General features: G+C 38.1%; 1 protein-coding gene across 3 annotated transcripts in view; it reads right to left on the bottom strand.

Annotated features, from left to right (window-relative positions):
- UBR1 (ubiquitin protein ligase E3 component n-recognin 1) overlaps nt 1–22,420 on the bottom strand; it is a 200,475-nt gene that overhangs the window by 119,303 nt on the left and 58,752 nt on the right. For all 3 annotated transcript variants that reach the window (XM_036923690.2, XM_057488747.1, XM_057488746.1), the window contains exons 5-6: nt 15,276–15,406; nt 967–1,105 (exon numbers count right to left, since the gene is read on the bottom strand). In XM_036923690.2, coding sequence (XP_036779585.2) covers nt 967–1,105; nt 15,276–15,406 — 270 coding nt within the window. The remainder of the gene's footprint in view (nt 1–966; nt 1,106–15,275; nt 15,407–22,420) is intronic.

Here is a 22,420-nt window from a genome sequence, read left to right on the forward strand (position 1 = left end):
AAAATGACAATCCTGATCAGAGGGTAACATACAAACCAAAGGTCTAATGAGCTCTTAATTACTAATCATTTTTAACTGCCTAAAAGTCAGTCATTGCCCAAAGATGTGAAATGCCTGTAAGATAAATATAAATGTTTAAGACTTTAATGAAGATTCAGAAATTTCAATACCACTAACAGAGAACTTCTATACTTTAGGATTCTGGATTTCCTGCTTGGAAAGAAATATCAGTTCTTTATTTATTGCAGTAAACTTTACTTCTATGTGATAACAGTAACTTAGGTTTGATAACAAACTCCTGCTGTGTGTTTTAAATACTCTCCATGAATGAACTTAAAAGTTCCTGAAAAATGTGTTCAGTAACACACTTGTGGTCCATGAGTGGGTTAGAGATATGACCAGGATATTCATACCTCAAGACCTAGAATCACTACACTAATTACCAAATATTAATGCCATGCTGCTCCTTCCACTATACTACACTCCTTTCCAGGGCAGGGATTAAATTCACATTCCTTCTTTAGACCTGAGGAACATGTTTTGCTTTGGATGGATACTAAATACAAGCTAAGCCACAGAATCAGTATTATTCTAAAAAGATTTTAATAAACAAAGTTAAAACCTCAGAAATGATCAACTTTTCTTAATTCATGCATTTATTCATTCATCAATAAATATAGAAACAGACTAAAGTTGAGCTAACATTCTTAACTATTCTTTGCCAAATATATTCAGTAACTTTCTAATTACTTAGACTAAAAGACAACAGTTACAAATAGTTATCTACTACTGTGATTCACACACATAAATATCAAGTTTTAACCAATTTACCTAGGATATAAGGGATAATGAAGAGAATGGTTGTACCTGACACAATTCTAAGCACTTGACAAGGGTTTAGGAAAAACCTAACTTTCAGGAAGTTGATATAAGACAGAACGATTAATTCAAGTGACCCTAACAAACCTCTTTGTCTATGGCAGTGGTGTGCAACTGAGCCTCTGGAAGCTCACAATCAAGAGCTCTCTGTAGACTATATATAACATGGTCATATGAATGGTGTTCATCATTGAAAAGGACACAGTAGTATCTATCGTTTTTCTCCCTGTTTAGAAAAAAAAGATACATATTCAGACACTGCAACAAATAAAGGAAAATGTGAAAAACAGGCTAAAACAATATATTACACCTATGAAGCAGCATTATGTAGTTTCTTACACAGGAAAAAGTACCACTTTAAAAGATTCAGGAAATTATTTTAAGTGATACAGTGCATTAAAAATCCTGATAAAAGTGTTCTTTTTACCATATTTTTCCCCAATTTTATTTTTCACTGTGCTATGGTGGATTTTATTAAAATGATGTTTCTTAATGTTTATAAATCTTATATTACTTTTTATTTTTCCCCCTTATCCCTCCTTCCCACCCCACCCACCGCACTCCCTTTCCCTTTGGTAACTGTTAGTCCATTCTTGGGTTCTGTGAGTCTGCTGCTGTTTTGTTCCTTCAGTTTTTGCTTTGTTCACAGATGAGTGAAATCATTTGGTGCTTGTCTTTCTCCACCTACCTTATTTCACTGAGCATACTATCCTCTAGCTCCGTCCATGTTGTTGCAAATGGTAGGATGTTTTCTTCTTATGCCTGAATAATATTCCATCATATATATGTACCACATCTTCTTTATCCATTCATCTACTGATGGACGGACACTTAGGTTGTTTCCATTTCTTTGTTATTGTACATAGTGCTGTGAAAAACAGGGGTGCATGTGTCTTTTTGAATCAGCAATCCTGCATTCTTAGGGTAAATTACTAGGAGTGGAATTCCTGGGTCAAATGGTATTTCTATTTTCAGATTTTTGAGGAACCTCCATACTGCTTTCCACGATGCTTGAACTAATATAAATTCCAACCAGCAGTGTAGGAGGGTTTCCCTTTCTCCACATCCTCACCAGCATTTTTTGTTGTTTGTCTTTTGGATGTTGGCCATCCTAACTGGTGTGAGGTGATATCTCATTGTGGTTTAATTTGCATTTCTCTGATGATTAGCAAAGTGAGGCATCTTTTCATGTGCCTGTTGGCCATCTGAATTTCTTCTCTGAAGAAGTGTCTGTTCATATAATCTGCTCATTTTTTAATAGGGTTATTTGCCTTTTGGTTGTTGAGGCATGTGAACTCTTTATATATTTTGGATGTCAACCCCTTATCGGATATGTCATTTATGAATATATTCTCCCATACTGTAGGATGCCTTTTTCTTCTACTGATGGTGTCCTTTGCTGTACAGAAGCTTTTTAGTTTGATATAGTCCCACTTGTTCATTTTTGCTTTTGTTTCCCTTACCCGAGTAGATATTTTCATGAAACAGTTGCTCATGTTTATATTAAAGAGTTTTGCTATATTTTCTTCTAAGAGTTTTATGGTTTCATGACTTACATACAGGTCTTTGATTCATTTTGAGTTTACTTTACTGTATGGAGTTAAGACAGTAATCCAGTTTCATTCTCTTACATGTAGTTATTCAGTGTTGTCAACACCAGCTGTTGAAGAGACTGTCATTTCCCCATTGTATGTACATGGCTCCTTTATCATATGTTAATTGGTCATATATGTCTGGGTTTATACCTGGGGTCTCTATTCTGTTCAATTAATCTATGGGTCTGTTCTTGTGCAAGTTCCAAATTGTCTTGATTACTGTGGTTTTGTAGTACATCATGATGTTGGAGAGCATAATACCCCCTACTTAATTTTTCTTTCTCAGGATTGTCTTGGCTATTTGGGGTCTTTTGTGCTTCTATATGAATCTTAGAACTATTCGTTCCAGTTCGCTGAAAAATGCTGTCAGGATTTTGACAGGGATTGCATTGAATCTGTGTATTGCTTTACACAGGATGGCCATTTTGTCAATATTAATTCTTCCTAACCAAGAGCATGGGATGAATTTCCATTTATTGGTGTCCTCTTCAATTTCTCTCAAGAGTGTTGTGTAGTTTTCAGGGTATAGGTCTTTCACTTCCTAGGTTAGGTTTATTCCTAGGTATTTTATCCTTTTTGATACAATTGTGAATGGAATTTTTTTCCTGATTTCTCTTTCTGCTAGTTCATTGTTAGTGTATAGTAAAGCAACAGATTCCTGTGTATTAATTTTGTATCCTGAACTTTGCTGAATTCTGATATTAGTTCTAGTAGTTTTGAAGTGGATTCTTAAGGGTTTTTCTTATGTACAATATTATGTCATCTGCAAATTGGGACAGTTTAGCTTCTTCCTTACCAATCTGGGTGTCTTTTATTTCTTTGTGTTGTCTGACTGCCACAGTGAGGACCTCCAGAATTATGATGAATATAAGTGGAGAGAGTGGGCATCCTTGTCTTGTTCCCGATCTTAAAGGAAAGCCTTTCAGCTTCTCGCTGTTAAGTATGATGTTGGCTGCAGGTTTGTCATATATGACGTTTATTATGTTGAGCTATTTGCCCTCTATACCCATTTTGTTGAGAGTTTTTATCATGAATGGGTGCTGAATTTTCTCAAATGCTTTTTCAGCATCTATGGAGATGATTATGTGATTTTGTCCTTTTTATGGATACAGTGGATGATGTTTGATGGATTTTCGAATGTTGTACCATCCTTGCATCCCTCAGATGAACTGCACTTGGTCATGATGTATGATCCTCTTGATGTATTTTTGAATTCAGTTTGCTAATATTTTGTTGAGTATTTTTCCATCTATGTTCATCAGGGATATTGGTCTGTAGTTTTCTTTTTTTGTGGTTTCTTTGCCTGGTTTTGGTATTAGGGTGATGTCAGCCTCATAGAATGAGTTTGGAAGTATTCCCTCCTCTTCTATTGTTTGAAAAATTTAAGGACAATGGGTATTATGTCTTCTCTAAATGTCTGATAAAATTCAGCAGTGAAGCCACCTGGTCCAGGTATTTTGTTCTTGGGTAGTTTTTTTGATTATGGATTCAATTTCATAGCTGGTAACTGGTCTCTTAAGATTTTCTGTCTTCCTGGGTCAGTCTTGGAAGGTTGTATTTTTCTAGAAAGTTGCACATTTCTTCTAGGTTATCCAGTTTGTTAGCATATAATTTTTCATACTATTCTCTAATAATTCTTTGTATTTTAGTAGTGTCCATACTGATTTTTCTGTTCTCATTTTTTATTCTGTTTATGTGTGTAGATTCTCTTTTTCTCTTGATAAATCTGGCTAGCAGTTTTTCTATTTTGTTTATTTTCTCAAAGAACCAGGTCTTGGTTTCATTAATATTTTTCTACCGTTTTATTCTTCTGAATTTTATTTATTTCTTCTCTGATCTTTATTATGTCCCTTCTTCTACTGACTTTGGGCCTCATTTGTTCTTCTTTTTCCAGTTTCAATAACTGTGAATTTAGACTATTCATTAGGGATTGTTCTTGCTTCATTAAATAGGCCTGAATTGCTATATACTTTCCTCTTAGACCTGCCTTTGCTGTGTCCCACAGAAGTTGGGGCATTGAGCTGTTGCTCTGTCTCCATATATTGCTTCATCTCTGTTTTAATTTGGACATTGATCCATTGATTATTTAGGAGCATGTTGTTAATAAGCCTCCTTGTGTTTGTGAGCCTTTTTGTTTTCTTTGTACAATTTATTTCTAGTTTTCTACCTTTGTGATCTGAGAAGTTGGTTGGTACAATTTCAATCTTTTTGAATTGCTGAGGCACTTTTTGTCACCTAGCATGTGATCTGTTCTGGAAAATGTTCCATGTGCACCTGAGAAGAATGTGTATCCTGCTGCTTTTGGGTGAAATGTTCTATAAATGCCCATTAGGTCCATCTGTTCTAATGTGTTGTTCAGTGCCTCTATGTCCTTACTTTTTTTGTCTGGTTGACCTGTCCTTTGAAGTACTCATTCCAAAGGTGTGTCGAAGTCTCCTAAAATGAATGGATTGCATTCTATTTCCCCCTTTAATTCTGTCAGCATTTGTTTCACATATGTAGGTGCTCCTGTGTTGGGTGCATAGATATTTATAGTGGTTATACCCTCTTGTTGGACTGACATCTTTATCATTATGTAATGTCCTTGTCTCTCATGGCTATCTTTGTTGTGAAGTCTATTTTGTCTGATACAAGTACTGCGACACCTGCTTTTTTCTCCCCATTGCTTGCATGAAATATCTTTTGCCATCCTTTCACTTTTAGTCTGTGTATGTCTTTGGGTCTGAAGTGAGTCTCTTGTAGGCAGCATATAGATAAGCGTTTTTTTTATCCATTTTGTAACTCTATGTCTTTTCAATGGTGCATCCAGTTCATTTACATTTTCGGTGATTATCAATAAATATGGAGTTACTACCTTTGCAGGCTTTGGATCTGTGGTTACCAAAGGTTCAAGGGCAGCTTCTTTACTATCTAGCAGTCTACCTTAACTCACTTATTATGCTATTATAAACACAGTGTAAAGATTATTTTTCCCCCCTTCTATTTCTTCCTCCTCCTCTCTTTATATGTTAGGTGTCATAGTCTGTACTCTTTGTGTATCCCTTGATTGACTTTGTTGGTAGCTGATTTGATTTTGCATTCATTAGTATTTAATTGGTCTACTTCCTTTGCTGTAGTTTTATTTTCTCTGGAGACAGCTATTTAGCCTTAGGCAAACTTCCATCTAGAGCAGTCCCTTTAAAATACACTGTAGAGATGGTTTGTGGGATGTAAATTTCCTCAAGTTCTGCTTATCCAGGAATTGTGCAATCCCTCTTTCATATTTAAATGACAATCTTGCTGGGTGGAGTATTCTTCTTTCATGGCATTTCTGCTTCATTGTACTGAATATATCATGCCAGTCCCTTCTGGCCTGTAAGGTTTCTACTGAGAAGTCTGATGATGGCCTTATGGGTTTTCCTTTGTATGAGAACTTTTTTCTCTCTCTGGCTGCTTTTAATACTCTGTCCTTGTCCTTGATCTTTGCCATTTGAATTATTATATGTCTTGGTGTTGTCTTTCTTGGGTTCCATGTGTTGAGAGATTTATGGACTTCCATGACCTGAGAGACTATATCCTTCCCCAAACTGGGGAAGGTTTAAGCAATTATTTCTTCAAAGACACTGCTTTCCCTTTTTCTCTCTCTTCTTCTTCTGGTACCCCTATAATATAAATATTGTTCTGTTTGGATTGGTCACACAGTTCTCTTAGCATTCTTTCATTCGTAGAGATCCCTTTTTCTGTCTGCCTCAGTTTCTTTGTATTTCTGTTCTCTATATTCTAATCCACTTGTCTCCTCTAAGCTTTTTATTTGTTTGTTTGTTTATATATTACCCCAAGAAAATTTCCTTTTTATTAAGGTATCATTGATATACACTTATGAAGGTTTCACAAGAAAAACTGTGGTTATTACATTCACCCTTATTATCGAGTTCCCCTGCATCATCTAAGCCTTTAAATCTCTCCATTTTTTGTTTCATATCAGTTACCGTATTTTTTGTTTGTTTGTTTGTTATCATTCATCTACAATTACATGAAGAACATTATGTTTACTAGGCTCTCCCCTACCACAAGTCCCCCCCAAAAACCCCATTACAGTCAATGTCCATCAGTATAGTAAGATGCTATAGAATCACTACATGTCTTCTATGTGTTGCAAGCCCTCCCCTTTTCCCCAACCCTCAGATTATACATACTAATCATAATACCCCCTTTCTTCTGCCCCGCCCCTATCCCTGCCTACGCTCCCATTCTCCCCAGTCTCTTTCCCTTTGGTAACTGTTAGTCCATTTTGGGTACTGTGATTCTGCTGCTGTTTTGTTCCTTCAGTTTTTCCTTAGTTATTATACTCCACACATGAGTGAAATAATTTGGTATTTGTCTTTCTCTGCTTGGCTTATTTCACTGAGCATAATATCCTCTAGCTCCATCCACGTTGTTGCAAATTGTAGGATTTGTTTTCTTCTTATGGCAGAATAATATTCCACTGTGTATATGTACCACCTCTTCTTTATCCATTCATATACGGATGGACACTTAGGTTGCTTCCATTTCCTGGCTACTGTAAATACTGCTGCGATACACATAGGGGTGCATCTGTCTTTCTCAAACGGGAATGCTGCATTCTTAGGGTAAATTCCTAGAAGTGGAATTCCTGGGTCAAATGGTATTTCTATTTTGAGCTTTTTGAGGAACCTCCATACTGTTTTCCACAATGGTTGAACTAATTTATATAACCATCAGCAGTGTAGGAGGGTTCCCCTTTCTCCACAACGTCGCCAACATTTGTTCTTGTTTGTCTTTTGAATGGTGGCGATCCTTACTGGTCTAAGGTGATATCTCATTGTGGTTTTAATTTGCATTTCTCTGATAACTAGACATGCGGAGCATCTTTTCATGTGTCTGTTGGCCATCTAAATTTCTTCTTTAGAGAACTGTCTGTTCAGCTCCTCTGCCCATTTTTTAACTGGGTTATTTGCTTTTTGTTTGTTGAGCTATGTGAGCTCTTTATATATTTTGGATGTCAAGCCTTTATCGGACATGTCATTTACTAATATATTCTCCCATACTGTAGGGTACCTTTTTGTTCTATTGATGGTGTCCTTTGCTGTACAGAAGCTTTTCATTTTGATATAGTCCCACTTGTTCATTTTTGCTTTTGTTTCCCTTGCCGGGGGGAGATATGTTCATGAAGAAGTAGCTCATGTTTATGTCCAAGAGATTTTTGCCTATGTTTTTTTCTAAGAGTTTTATGGTTTCATGACTTACATTCAGGTCTTTGAACCATTTTTAATTTACTTTTGTGTATGGGGTTAGACAGTGATCCAGTTTCATTCTCTTACATGTAGCTGTCCAGCTTTGCCAGACCATATCTGCTGAAGAGACTATCATTTCCCCATTGTATGTCCATGGCTCCTTTATCATACATTAATTGACAATATATGTTTGGGTTAATGTCTGGAGTCTCTAATCTGTTCCACTGGTCTGTGGCTCTGTTCTTGTGCCAATACCAAATTGTCTTGATTACTGTGGCTTTGTAGTAGAGCTTGAAGTTGGGGAGTGAGATCCCCACCACCACCGTATTCTTCTTTCTCAGGACTGCTTTGGATATTCGGGGTCTTTGGTGCTTCCATAAGAATTTTTGAACTATTTGGTCCAGTTTGTTGAAGGATGTTGTTCGTAATTTGATAGGGATTGCATCAAATCTGTATATTGCTTTGGGCAGGATGGCCATTTTGAATATATTAATTCTTCCTAGCTAAGAGCATGTGATGAGTTTCCATTTGTTGGTGTCCTCTTTAATTTCTCTTAAGAGTGTCTTATAGTTTTCAGAGTATAGGTCTTTCACTTCCTTGGTTAGGTTTATTCCTAGGTATTTTATTCTTTTTGATGCAATTGTGAATCGAATTGTTTTCCTGATTTCTCTTTCTATAGGTTCATTGTTAGTGTATAGGAAAGCCACAGATTACTGTGTGTTAATTTTGTATCCTGCAACTTTGCTGTATTCTGATATCAGTTCTAGTAGTTTTGGAGTGGAGTCTTTAGGGTTTTTTATGTACAATATCATGTCATCTGCAAATAGTGACAGATTGACTTCTTCTTTACCAATCTGGATTCCTTGTATTTCTTTGTTTTGTCTAATTGCCGTGGCTAGGACCTCCAGTAATATGTTGAGTAACAGTGGGGAGAGCGGGCATCCCTGTCTTGTTCCAGATCTCAGAGGAAAAGTTTTCAGCTCCTTGCTGTTTAGTACGATGTTGGCTGTGGGTTTATCATATATGGCCTTTATTATGTTGAGGTACTTGCCATCTATACCCATTTTTTATTATCACGAATGGATGTTGAGAGTTTTTATCATTAATGGATGTTGAATTTTGACGAATGCTTTTTCAGCATCTATGGAGATTATCATGTGGTTTTTGTCTTTCTTTTTGTTTATGTGGTGGATGATGTTGATGGATTTTCGAATGTTGAACCTTCCTTTCATCCCTGGGATGAATCCCACTTGTTCGTGGTGTATGATCCTTTTGATAAATTTTGATTTCAGTTTGCTAATATTTTATTGAGTATTTTTGCATCTATGTTCATCAAGGATAGTGGTCTGTAATTTTCTTTTTCGGTGGGGTCTTTGCCTGGTTTTGGTATTAGGGTGATGTTGGCTTCATAGAATGAGTTTGGGAGTATTCCCTCCTCTTCTATTTTTTGGAAAACTTTAAGGAGAATGGGTATTAGATCTTCTCTGTATGTCTGATAAAATTCCAAGGTAAATCCATCTGGTCCGGGTTTTTTTTCTTGGGTAGTTTTTTGATTACCTCTTCAATTTCTTTGCTGGTAATTGGTTTGTTTACATTTTGTGTTTCTTTCTTGGTCAGTCTTGGAAGGTTGTATTTTTCTAGGAAGTTGTTCATTTCTTCTAGGTTTTCCAGCTTCTTAGCATATAGGTTTTCATAGTAGTCTCTAATAATTCTTCGTATTTCTGTTGGGTATGTCGTTATGTTTCCTTTCTCGTTTCTGATTCTGTTGATGTGTGTTGATTCTCTTTTTCTCTTAATAAGTATGCTAGAGGCTTATCTATTTTGTTTATTCTCTCAAAGAACCAGCTCTTGGTTTCATTGATTTTTTCTATTGTTTTATTCTTCTCAATTTTGTTTATTTCTTCTCTGATCTTTATTATGTCCTTCCTTCTGCTGACTTTAGGCTTCATTTGTTCTTCTTTTTCCAATTTTGATAATTGTGACGTTAGACTATTCATTTGGGTCTGTTCTTCCTTCTTTAAATATGCCTGGATTGCTATATACTTTGCTCTTCAAACTGCCTTCACTGAGTCCCACAGAAGTTGGGGCTTTGTGTTGTTGTTGTCATTTATTTCCATATATTGCTGGATCTCCATTTTAATTTGGTCACTGATCCATTGACTATTTAGAAGCGTGTTGTTAAGCCTCCATGTGTTTATGAGCCTTTTTGCTTTCTTTGTACAATTTATTTCTAGTTTTATACCTTTGTGGTCTGAGAAGTTGGTTGGTAGGATTTCAATCTTGGAATTTACTGAGGCTCTTTTTCTGGCCTAGTATGTGGTCTATTCTGGAGAATGTTCCATGTGCACTTGAGAAGAATGTGTATCCTGTTGCTTTTGGGTGTAGAGTTCTATAGATGTCTATTAGGTCCTTCTGTTCTAGTGTGTTGTTCAGTGCCTCTGTGTCCTTACTTACTTTCTGTCTGGTGGATCTGTCCTTTGGAATGAATGGTGTGTTGAAGTCTCCTAAAATGAATGCATTGCATTCTGTTTCCTCCTTTAATTGTGTTAGTATTTGTTTCACATATGCTGGTGCTCCTGTGTTGGGAGAATATATATTTATAATGGTTCTATCCTCTTGTTGGACTGACCCCTTTGTCATTATACAATGTCCTTCTTTATCTCTTCTTACTTTCTTTGTTTTGTAGTATATTTTGTCTGATACTAGTACTGCAAAACCTGCTTTTTTCTCCCTATTGTTTGCATGAAATATCTTTTTCCATCCCTTGACTTTTAGTGTGTGTATGTCTTTGGATTTGAGGTGAGTCTCTTGTAAGCAGCATATAGATTGGTCTTGTTTTTTTATCCATTCAGTGATTCTATGTCTTTTGATTGGTGCATTCAGTCCATTTACATTTAGGGTGATTATCGATAGGTATGTACTTATTGCCATTTCAGGCTTTAGATTTGTGGTTACCAAAGGTTCCAGGTTACTTTTCTTACTATCTAAGAGTGTAACTTAACTCACTTAGTATGCTCTTACAAACACAATCTAAAGGTTCTTTTCTGTTTCTCCTCCTTTTTCTTCCTCCTCCATTCTTTATTTATTGGGTATCATATTCTGTACTTTTTGTCTATTCCTTGATTGACTTTGGGGATAGTTAATTTAATTTTGCTTTTGCTCAGTATTTAGCTGTTCTACTTTCTTTACTGTAGTTTTATTACCTCTGGTGACAGCTATTCAACCCTAGGAACACTTCCATCTATAGCAGTCCCTCCAAAATAGACCATAGATATGGTTTGTGGGAGGTAAATTCTCTAAGCTTTTGCATATCTGGAAATTGTTTAATCCCTCCTTCAAATTTAATGATAATCTTGCTGGATAAAGTAATCTTGGTTCCAGGCCCTTCTGCCTCATGGCATTAAATATATCATACCACTCCCTTCTGGCCTGTAAAGTTTCTGCTGAGAAGTCTGATGTTAACCTGATGGGCTTTCCTTCGTATGTGATCTTATTTCTGTCTCTGTCTGCTTTTAGCAGTCTGTCCTTATCCTTGATCTTTCCCATTTTAATTACTATGTGTCTTGGTGTTGTCTTCCTTGGGTCCCTTGTATTCGGAGATCTGTGGATCGCCGTGGCCTGAGAGATTATCTCCTTCCCCAGACTGGGGAAGTTTTCAGCAACTAACTCCTCAAAGACACTTTCTATCCCTTTCTCTCTCTTCTTCTTCTGGTATCCCTATAATGCAAATATTGTTCCATTTGGATTGGTCACACAGTTCTCTCAATATTCTTCCATTCTTAGAGATCCTTTTTTCTCTCTGTGCCTCAGCTTCCTTGTATTCCTCTTCTCTAGTTTCTATTTCATTTATTGTCTCCTCCACCGTATCCAACCTGGTTTTAATACCCTCCATCGTGCTCTTCAATGATTGGATCTCGGACCTGAATTCATTCCTGAGTTCTTGGATGTCTTTCCGTACCTCCATTGGAATGTTGATGATTTTCATTTTGAACTCCCTTTCAGGAAGGGTCATGAGGTCCATATCATTTAAATCTTTCTCGGGAGTTTTATTAAAAATTTTACTCTGGACAAGGTTCCTTTTGTGTTTCATGTTTGTATATGGCGCCCTCTAGTGGCCAGAAGCTCTATTCTGGAGGTGCTCAGCCCCTGAAGCAATGTCGGAGGTCGCAGGGGAGCGGTACTGGTACCTGAGGGGAGGAAAGAGCTGTTCCCTACCTCCTGGCTGCTGTGCCTGTCTCCACTGCCTGAGCCAGTGGGCCGTGCACACAGGTATATGTTTTTGTCCCAGACCAGTCCAATATGGATCCCTGCTTTCCACAAGCAGCTGGAATCCCAGTCTCCCCAGGAACTCTGCCTGTATTAACTTTCCAACCCAGTAGTCATGTGAGTCTCATGAAAGCACCATGAAATGTAGGTTTGTGCTCCCAGTGCAGATCTCCGGAGCTAGGTATTCAGCAGTCCCAAGCCTTCCACTCCCTCCCTGCTCCGTTTCTCTTCCTCCCACTGGTGAGCTGGGGTGGGGTAGGGGCTTGTGTCCCACGGAGCCACAGCTCTGGTACGTTACCCCATTCAGTGAGGTCTGCTCTTTTCTCCAGGTGTGTGCAGTCTGACGCCGTCTTCTTTCCTGTTGCTCTCTCAGGATTAGTTGCGCCAATTAAATTTTCTAATTGTATGCAGTTTTAGGAGGAAGCCTCTGTATCTCCTCACGCCGCCATCTTAAATTCCATCTCCCCAGTTACAGTATTTTTACTGTGTCTATCTCCCTTCTGAATTCGTCCCTTAGCTCTTGAATATTTTTCTTTAGCTCAATTATCATGCTTATGATTTTTATTTTGAATTCTTTTCCAGGAAAATTGGTGATTTCAGTCTCACCTAGCCCTCTTTCTGGTGTTTGAGGGATTTTGGGTTGAACAAGATTTTTCTGCCTTTTCATAGTCCTGGAATGATGGGAGTGGTCTCAGGTGAGTGGTGCAGGTGTCAGCTGGGAAGACAAAGTCCCTTCCTGCTTCCTGGTCACAGTGACTGTCTCCACTGTCTATGCTGGTCAACTGCACACAAGGAGCGGCCTCTGGGTTAATCCTTTTCTAAGCTACGAGGGCGCGACGGCCCTCCTGCTGGCCTAAGGTGATGATGGGGGGTCAGAGCTGAGCAGTGTGGGTTCTGCCACAGGACAAAACCCTTTCGTGCTTTCCCGTCACAGTGTCTGTCTCTGCTGTCTGGGCCCATTAGACATGAGCAGCAAGTGGCCTCTGGGTTTATCCCATAAGGTGCCATGGGCAGAGAGGCCGTCAGGATGGCCTTGGGCAATGGCAGGGATTGCTGGCAAGTGGCACAGGTGTTTGCAGGGAGCGCAAAGCCATTCTGTGCTTCCTGGTTGCTGTGCATGTCTCTGCTGTCTGAGCCAGTTAGCCACGTGCAGAGAGAAGCCTCTGCATTAAGCTGTGTAGTTGCTGTAGGTGGAGCTGCCCTCCAGCTGGTCTGCAGCAATGGCAGGGACAGCGGGCTTGTGGGCAGGTTCCGGTAGGGAGAAACGAGTGGCACGCTGTGTTAACACAGTGAGGGACCTTGGCACTGCATTGCCAACCAGGGGAATAGGGCACCTGAAGCTCCTGAAAGTTCCCAACCTACTGTGCTGATTGTGCCAGGATGGTTTTGTCCACATGTTCCTTCTCCTAATCCCTTGCCCCTTTACCAGCTTTCTGACTGCTGAGAAGTCTTTTAAAGCACCTGCTTTTCTTTTGTCCCAGGGAAGCTGGTTGTGGGAACCTGTTCACAGTCTTAGTCTCTGACTTTGGTTTTTAGCCTTTCTAATCTCTAGAGCACCATGCAATATGGATCTTTGCTCCCTGCATAGATTTCATAGATTTTTAGGACTGGGTATTTAGCAGTCCTGTGCTTCCACTCCCTCCCCACTCTGATTCTCTTCCTCCTGCCGGTGAGCTGGGGTAGGGGGAGTTCTCGGGTCCTGCTGCATCACGATTTTTACTTGAACCCTTTTCTGTGAGATGTTGACTTCTCCCAGATGTAGACTGGCTGGTGTACTCTTACTCCTGGTCACTCTTTTAGGAATAGTTGTATTTGCTGTATTTTCAAAGTAAATGTGGTTTTGGGAGGAGAATTCCGCCACACTTCTCATGCCACCATCTTTTCTCCAAATTTATTTTTGTTTTTATTTTAAGTGATACTGGTTTTATAGTACATTTAAGTTAAAAAAGAATATGGATTTAAAGTGCCAACAGTACCATTTGACTTCTGAATTTGAGAAAGGTCGGTTAAGCTTTCCATCTTGCTGAGAATACAATGACTACCACTTCTAGGAAGGGTATACACTATCTACATCCAAGAAAGGTGTAAGGATCTTATAACAAATGTGAGAACAGCTATTATGGGCTACACAAAATTACTACCAGTTTTAAACAATTTACAATATGCTTTTACAATACAATCAATAACTCTAAGAGACTGATTTCCTCGGGCCTCTCATAGTTTAGGAAACAGAAGCTCAAAAAGATATCTCCATGGTCACAATGCCAAAAAACAGTGAGAAGGATCTAGAACTCAGATCTGTGAATCTTAAGTCCAGTACTGCCTACATACACACCCACATTCAAGCAACTCTCCCTTTCTAAGCATTCAGATTGCTAGTATTATGTTTACCAACACAAGCTTCTTAAAGGGTTTAACTTTAAGAATTTAACTATATTCTCACATATTTGCAATTAAAACCTTTGTGGACTCAATCTCTGATGAATTTCGTTTCCCCAAGCAGTTTATAGCCCACTAAGAGTAAAAACAATACATTTAATGTCTTTATAAATTAAATTCTTAATTCCCTCTCTAAAATAAAACAAACAGAAAAACCCAGTAAACTCAAAGAACAATGGTATTTACATTTTACAATTCTGTGAAATTCCTAATATTACACAGATGGGAAACTTTCCCACAAGGCCTAAACTATACCCTCATATCAGGTCTGGAATTCTCTTTTACATTTTTAAGAGTAAATATTACTGTCACTGAAAGACTTATGGCTGTTAGAAACTGCTGGATTTTAGCTTAAAATGTTAAATCCCTACAACTAAAATAATCTTAAACATCAAAGCACAGGGCAAAAGGCTATCTTGTCATTCCCACTTTCAAACCTGTTTCATAAAGACCTGAGCGAAAGGGAGACACACTGTCCCAAAATCCCTGCCTTTGTTCACAAACCTCTCAGGTAACCTAGAGGTTGATCCAGGCCAGGATCAACCTGGGCAATTATGTCCTTGCTAGAATGAGTGGCTGCCAGGTCCTTATAAATAATTTAGAGTAAGATTTCTGAAATGTTTTCTTTTAAAAATCAGAAGCTCCTGATTATGCTCTTCCTTTGATTTAACATCTATATAGTGTCTGGCAGAGCATCTCATATAAATGGTCATGTTAGAAGTATTCCCAAGAGATAATTCACTCTAAAATTTTCATAATGATAATAAATCAAGCAGTCAATAACAAAAACATTTTTCCAACACTTATTTTGCAATATAAATAACCATTGCTAAAATTTCTCCATTTTGAAAAATTTCCTCACCTTATTTGCAGTTCAGCAGGCAGTTCTTTCTCCTCTTCCCATATAGTCATTTCTACAATGTATTTTATCACTGAAGGGAATAGTTTCCGAGCTTGGGCAATTACCTCTTCATTCAATGGACGATGTAAATTCTGTAACAAAGCACAAAAAAGCATACTACTGAAATTGTATACAAATAAATGGATGAGGAAGATAATATTATTAGATTATAATAATTATTTTAATTAGGTCATTACACCATTCTCCAGGAATGAATTCAAGTTGAGTTCACAAGGGTTGCTAGTCATATCAGTTTAGCTTAACTCTGGTGGCTGAGTAGGGGCTACAAATGACAGAAAGGAAAGAAGACAGAACGATGGAGCCCACCTTTTATGAACCTCTCCCTTATGAATGTTCCTCTCTGCCTTTCTGAGTAGACTAATTATGATATCAGATGACAACTGGTTATCCCTTCTAGCTTACATAAAAATTTTTCTTCACAATTTATTTCAACTAATCCTTATAGCCACTCTGCAAGAACGGCAGAGAATTAACAACATTTAAAGGATAAGGTATCTCTATACAAGGTCAAAGAGCCTATGATCAGTGAAACAAGACTAAAACCTGGGTCTTTTGACTTGCACAAAAAAATTATGTTCTTTTCCTTACAGAACACCACTTCAATAAAAAGCTTGTTCAAACCAATCAGCTAAAACATGCATTTGAATGCTTTATATCATAAGCCATTAAGGAAATACAAATCAAAACCACAATAAGATTACCACCTCACACCTGCTAGGGGTACTATCATTAAAAAGGTAAATAATAACAAGTGTTGGCCAGGATGTAGAAAAATTTGAATCTTAAAGACCGCTGCTGGATGACATGATATTGTACATAAAAAACCCTAAAGACTCCACTCCAAAACTACTAGAGCTAATATCGGAATTCAGCAAAGTTGCAGGATACAAAATTAACACACAGAAATCTGTGGCTTTCCTATACACTAACAATAAACTAAGAGAAAGAGAAACCAGGAAGATAATTCCATTCACAAAAGCATCAAAAAGAATAAAATACCTAGGAATAAACCTAACCAAGGAAGTGAAAGACCTACACCCTGAAACCTATAAGACACTCTTAAGAGAAATTAAAGAGGTCACTAACAAATGGAAACTCATCCCATGCTCCTAGCTAGGAAGAATTAATATCGTCAAAAAGGCCATCCTACCCAAAGAAATATACAGATTCGATGCAATCCCTATCAAACTACCAACAGCATTCTTCAATGAACTGGACCAAATAGTTCAAAAATTCATATGGAAACACCAAAGACCCCGAATAGCTAAAGCAATCCTGAGAAGGAAGAATAAAGTGGGGGGGATCTCACTCCCCAACTTCAAGCTCTACTACAAAGCCACAGTAATCAAGACAATTTGGTACTGGCACAAGAACAGAGCCACAGACCAATGGAAAAGAATAGAGACTCCAAACATTAACCCAAACATATATGGTCAACTAATATTCGATAAAGGGGCCATGGACATACAATGGGGAAATAACAGTCTCTTCAACAGATGGTGCTGGCAAAACTGGACAGCTACATGTAAGAGAATAAAACTGGATCACTGTCTAACCCCATACACAAAAGTAAATTCGAAATGGATCAAAGACTTGAATGTAAGTCATGAAACCATGAAACTCTTAGAAAAAAACATAGGCAAAAATCTCTTAGACATAAACATGAGTGATCTCTTCTTGAACATATCTCCCCAGGCAAGGGAAACAAATGCAAAAATGAACAAACGGGACTATATCAAGTTGAAAAGCTTCTGTACAGCAAAGGACACCATCAATAGAACAAAAAGGTATCCTACAGTATGGGAGAATATATTCGTAAATGACAGATCCGATAAAGGCATGACATCCAAAATATACAAAGAGCTCACACACCTGAACAAACAAAAAGCAAATAACCCAATTAAAAAATGGGCAGAGGAGCTGAATAGACAGTTCTCTTAAGAAGAAATTCAGATGGCCAATAGACACATGAAAAGATGCTCCACATCGCTTGTCATCAGAGAAATGCAAATTAAAACCACAATGAGATATCATCTCACACCAGTAAGGATGGCTACCATCCAAAAGAAAAACAACAACAAATGTTGGCGAGGTTGTGGAGAAAGGGGAACCCTCCTACACTGCTGGTAGGAATGTAAATTAGTTCAACCATTGTGGAAAGCAGTATGGAGGTTCCTCAAAATGCTCAAAATAGAAATACCATTTGACCCAGGAATTCCACTTCTAGGAATTTACCCCAAGAATGTAGCACTCCAGTTTGAAAAAGACAGATGCACCCCTATGCTTATCGCTGCACTATTTACTATAGCCAAGATATGGAAGCAACCTAAATGTCCATCAGTAGATGAATGGATAAAGAAGATGTGGTACATATACACAATGGAATATTACTCAGCCATAAGAAAAAAACAAATCCCACCATTCGCAACAACATGGATGGAGCTAGAGGGTATTATGCTCAGTGAAATAAGCTAGGTGGAGAAAGACAAATACCAAATGACTTCACTCATATGTAGAGTATAAGAACAAAAGAAAATTGAAGGAACAAAACAGCAGCAGAAGCACAGAACCCAAGAATGGACTAATAGTTACCAAAGGGAAAGGTACTGGGGAGGACAGGTGGGAAGGGAGGGATAAGGGTGGGAAAAAAAGAAGGGGGCATTACGAATAGCATGTATAGTGTGTGTGGGTGGGCACGGGGAGGGCTGTGAAACACAGAGAAGACAAGTAGTGATTTTACAGCATCTTACTATGTTGATGGACAGTGACTGTGAACGGGGATGTGGGGGGGACTTGGTGAAGAGGGGAGCCTAGTAAACATAATGTCCTTCATGTAACTGTAGATTAATGATACCAAAATAAAATTTAAAAAAAAAGACCGCTGCTGGAAATGTAAAATGGTGCAGCCAATTGGGAAAACAGTCTGACAGATGCTCAAAATATTAAACCCAGTTATCTTATGACCCAGTAATTCCACTCCTAGGTATCTATCCAAGAGAAATTAAAACATGTGTCTACAAAAAAATTTATATACAAATGTTCACAACAGCATTATTTGTGATAGCCAAAAACTGGAAACAACCCAAATCTCCATCAAGTGATGAATGGATAAATAAAATGTGGTGTATATCCATACAATGAAATATTACGCAGCCATAAAAAGGAACAAAGAACTGACATGTTCTACAATATGGATGAACCTTGACATTATGCTAGATGAAAGAAACCAATCACAAAAAACACATATTGTATGATCCATTTATATAAAATGTCCAGAATAGACAAATCTATACAGACAGAAAGAAGATTAGTGGTTGCCAAAGGTTGGGGAGTTTGTAAGAAATGGAGAGTAGCTGTTAATGGGTTTAGGATTTCTTTCTGAGGTGATGAAAATGTTCTGTAATTGACTATGGGGGCAATTGAACAATTCTATAAATATAATAAAAAGTACTGAATTGTATACTTTAAAATGGGTAAATTTTTTTGTTGTATGCCAAGTTCTATTTCAGTAAGCTGTTTAAACAAAGGAGACAGCAGTGAAAAAATACTACCTCTTTAAGACAAAAGAAGTCCATTCAAAATTTAGTTATAAGGCTTTTAATATTAAATTGTAACCTACCTGCTATAGACTGTACTAATGAACTGTATTTTATTCTGTGGCCACCAAACCACTAACTTATACATTTACTCTTTTGCACCTAGTCTTGCTCCCCAATGCTTTATGATTGCTATTTTTGCCCTCTCTTCAATATGTCACCTCTTCTGTGGAGATTTTGCTTGGAAACCTTTGCTAGAGAAAGGTTGTGCCAAAGGTACTGAGACCAATGCACTCTTTCTTGTTTTTTAAAGCTTAATACATCCTTTAATTCTTCAGAAAAGTTGTCTGAGGTGAAGAATTAAAAGAATCTACTCACTACTCACACTGTATCAATCAGAGGTTAACTTCTTTAGGAGAGGTCTCTTAAGTATACAAGGAACATTCAAGGAAAGCATTTATAGCTCGAAAAATAATAATGTCAATGAGAGGAAACAAAAGGGCTCAAATCTAAAAAAAACAAAATTAACCTAGCAATGTACTGCAGGAATAGAAAGAAATTACTTTTACATATACTGGAAAGGAGTTTCTCTTCAAAAGATACTGCAAAATTGTGGGTGATTGGCTGATTAGCAGATCTGGTTACATTTGGTAAAACCCGATTATGGCTGGCACAATGCCATGCACCTGGAAGGGTATGGAGTTCACATTCATCAAAGAAGCAGAGATGAAACAAAATACTTAGCACACAAGACTGTTTTGTATGAGTTGATTTAGTTATATGCTAGACATAAGTGTCCTTTTCTTACCTCCAGATGACGAATCAGTTCCAAAATAGCCAGGCTTACTTTTAGGATAAGCCTGAAAGACCCAAAATCATCCTTTGAATCTAATTATAAATTCAAAGAAATCTAAGAACATCAAGACAGTTCAGGACTAAATCCAGAGTTCTGAGACCATATGATTCAGGAAAACCCCAAGCAACCAGAACCCCATAAGGCAGAGGGAGGGAAGCTAGTTTTGCAAATTCTACGAGCCAACTAACTACTGAGGATTCTTTAGCTATTTAAAGTAAATAAAAAGTGGTGTTCTAGAATGACTACTTATGGAATGAAGAGGATATAAAAATCAAGGCACAAAGCACTCTCCAACTATATATGCCAAAATACTTCAGCACCTTTAAAAAATATTTCAGGAGGAAATTAAACTAATCAGAATTTAAAGAGTTCTTTAAACAAAACAAAAATGAGAATGAATGGAAAAGGTTAAAACTGGATAGAATGTTTCAGGTAATGGATATCTGTTGATATTTAATCAAGTAAAAGGCATTTGATAAATATTTGTCAAATGAAGGAATAATCATTTGGAATCGGGACAAGAAAGTAAGGGAGAAGATCAAATAAGAGAGAAGAGACAATCTAAAAATAGAGCGCTGAATGATAAACTTAATGGGGACAAATGCTAACACTAAGGTAAAGACTATATGAATATTCTTGGTGTTATCTTTATTTTTGCAACTTTTCATAAATACTAAACTTTTCAAATTCAAGGTTTAAAAAAAATGTGCCATAGCCCAGAATCTAAAGATCGGCATTTCAGACCCAAAGCTGCCACTGACTAGATATGCAAACCTGAGTAGTCACTTAACTTTACTGAGGATGTTTCTATATCTGTAAAATGGAGCTACGATACCCACTTCATAAAGTAGTAAAGCTGATAAAATGATATAATGGATGTGAAAGATCTTTGCTAAATTTAAAATTATACAATGTGAGGTTTTATTATGTATCAGAAATAAAAATAGGTAATAGGAAAATTAGTAGGTATTCAAAGAGCAATAATACTACTAATGATAATAGTTAACATTTACTGACCCTTACAACATGACAGGCATATTCTAAAGCTAAGGACTTTGCATGTAATATCTCATTTAATCCTCACAGCCATGTGAGGAAGTTGCTATTATCGCTAGTTTAGGGATAAACAGAAACATAGAAAGGTTGAATAACTTTGCCAAAATCACAGAGGCGGACATAGTGGGATTGTAAAGCAAACTGAGGACACCTATCTTAGAGCACATGCTCTTGTCGTCCAATGCTTCTACTCAAGGGAAAAGAACACATTTCACTTCTACAAATATAACTGCATTTATTTCCATGTAGAGTTTTGTAAAATAGAGTATATTAAACATGTGAGTGATATTATAACACACATATAAAGAATACCAGGGAGGGAGCGGAGCGAAGATGGCGGCATGAGTAGAGGAGCGGAAATCGCCTCCCAAAACCATATATATTTTTTTAAATACAACTATCCCGAAAAGAGAGACCAGAAGATACAGGACAACAGCCAGGCTACATCTACACCTGCGAGAACCCAGCACCATGGGAAGGGGGTAAGATACAAGCAGCGGCCCAGTGGGACACGAGCACCCCTCACCCCAGCCCCCAGTGGGAGGAAAGGAGTCAGAGCGGGGAGGGAGAGGGAGCCCAGGACTGCTAAATACCCAGGCCTAGCCATCCGCACCGGAGCACAGACACATGGTGCATGGGGTGCTGGATACTAGGGAAATGGGACAAGGGAAATGGGACAGTAAAACCTGCAAGTGGGTCGCCGCAGCCAGCGCACCTGGGACAAAGAACAGCGAGTGATTTTTGAAAGACTTAAAGGGACAGGGACCACACAACTGGACAGAAATGTACTGGGACACTTATTCCAGCAGGTGAGAATCTGGGAGAACTCCAGGTGCCCTAACCCCTGGGCAGTAGCACACCTTGGAGGTCCCTCATGGAGATAAACATAGTGGAGCAGCAGCCTGAGGCCGATCACACCCACAGCAACCACGGAGCTTAACTCCACAGCAGCTGGGCAAGAATCAGAGACCCCATCTGTGTGCACCTTCCCAGCACAAGCTGTTAGGGGTCATGGTTCTCCCAGGAGAGGAAGGCCACAAACCAGCAAGAAGGGACTTTCTCCCAGCCAACACATGCATCAGCTCCCCACAACTACCTCTATCGCCGTGAAAAGGCAAAAGAATTTGACACAGACCAGACTAACCCAGACATCCTCCCATGAGAAGGAACCTGGGGTGATAGACCTAACCAATCCCCCTGAAAACGAATTCAAAATAAAGGTCATAACCATGCTCATGGAGCTGCAGAGAAATATGCAAGAGCTAAGGGATGAAGCTCAGACAGAGATTACAGAAATAAAACAATCTCTGGAAGGATTTATAAGCAGAATGGATAAGATGCAAGAAGCCATTGATGGAATAGAAACCAGAGAACAGGAACGCATAGAAGCTGAGGCAGAGAGAGATAAAAGGATCTCCAGGAATAAAACAATATTAAGAGGACTGTGTGACCAATCCAAAAGGAACAATATCTGCATTATAGGGTTACCAGAAGAAGAAGAGAGAGAAAAAGGGACAGAAAGTGTATTTGAAGAAATAATTGCTGAAAACTTCCCCAAACTGGGGGAGGAAATAATCGTTCAGACCACAGAAGTACACAGAACTCCAAACAGAAGGGACCAAAGGACGACAACACCA

Source organism: Manis pentadactyla, chromosome 11 (assembly GCF_030020395.1).
Source record: "Manis pentadactyla isolate mManPen7 chromosome 11, mManPen7.hap1, whole genome shotgun sequence".
Classification (NCBI taxonomy): domain Eukaryota; kingdom Metazoa; phylum Chordata; class Mammalia; order Pholidota; family Manidae; genus Manis; species Manis pentadactyla.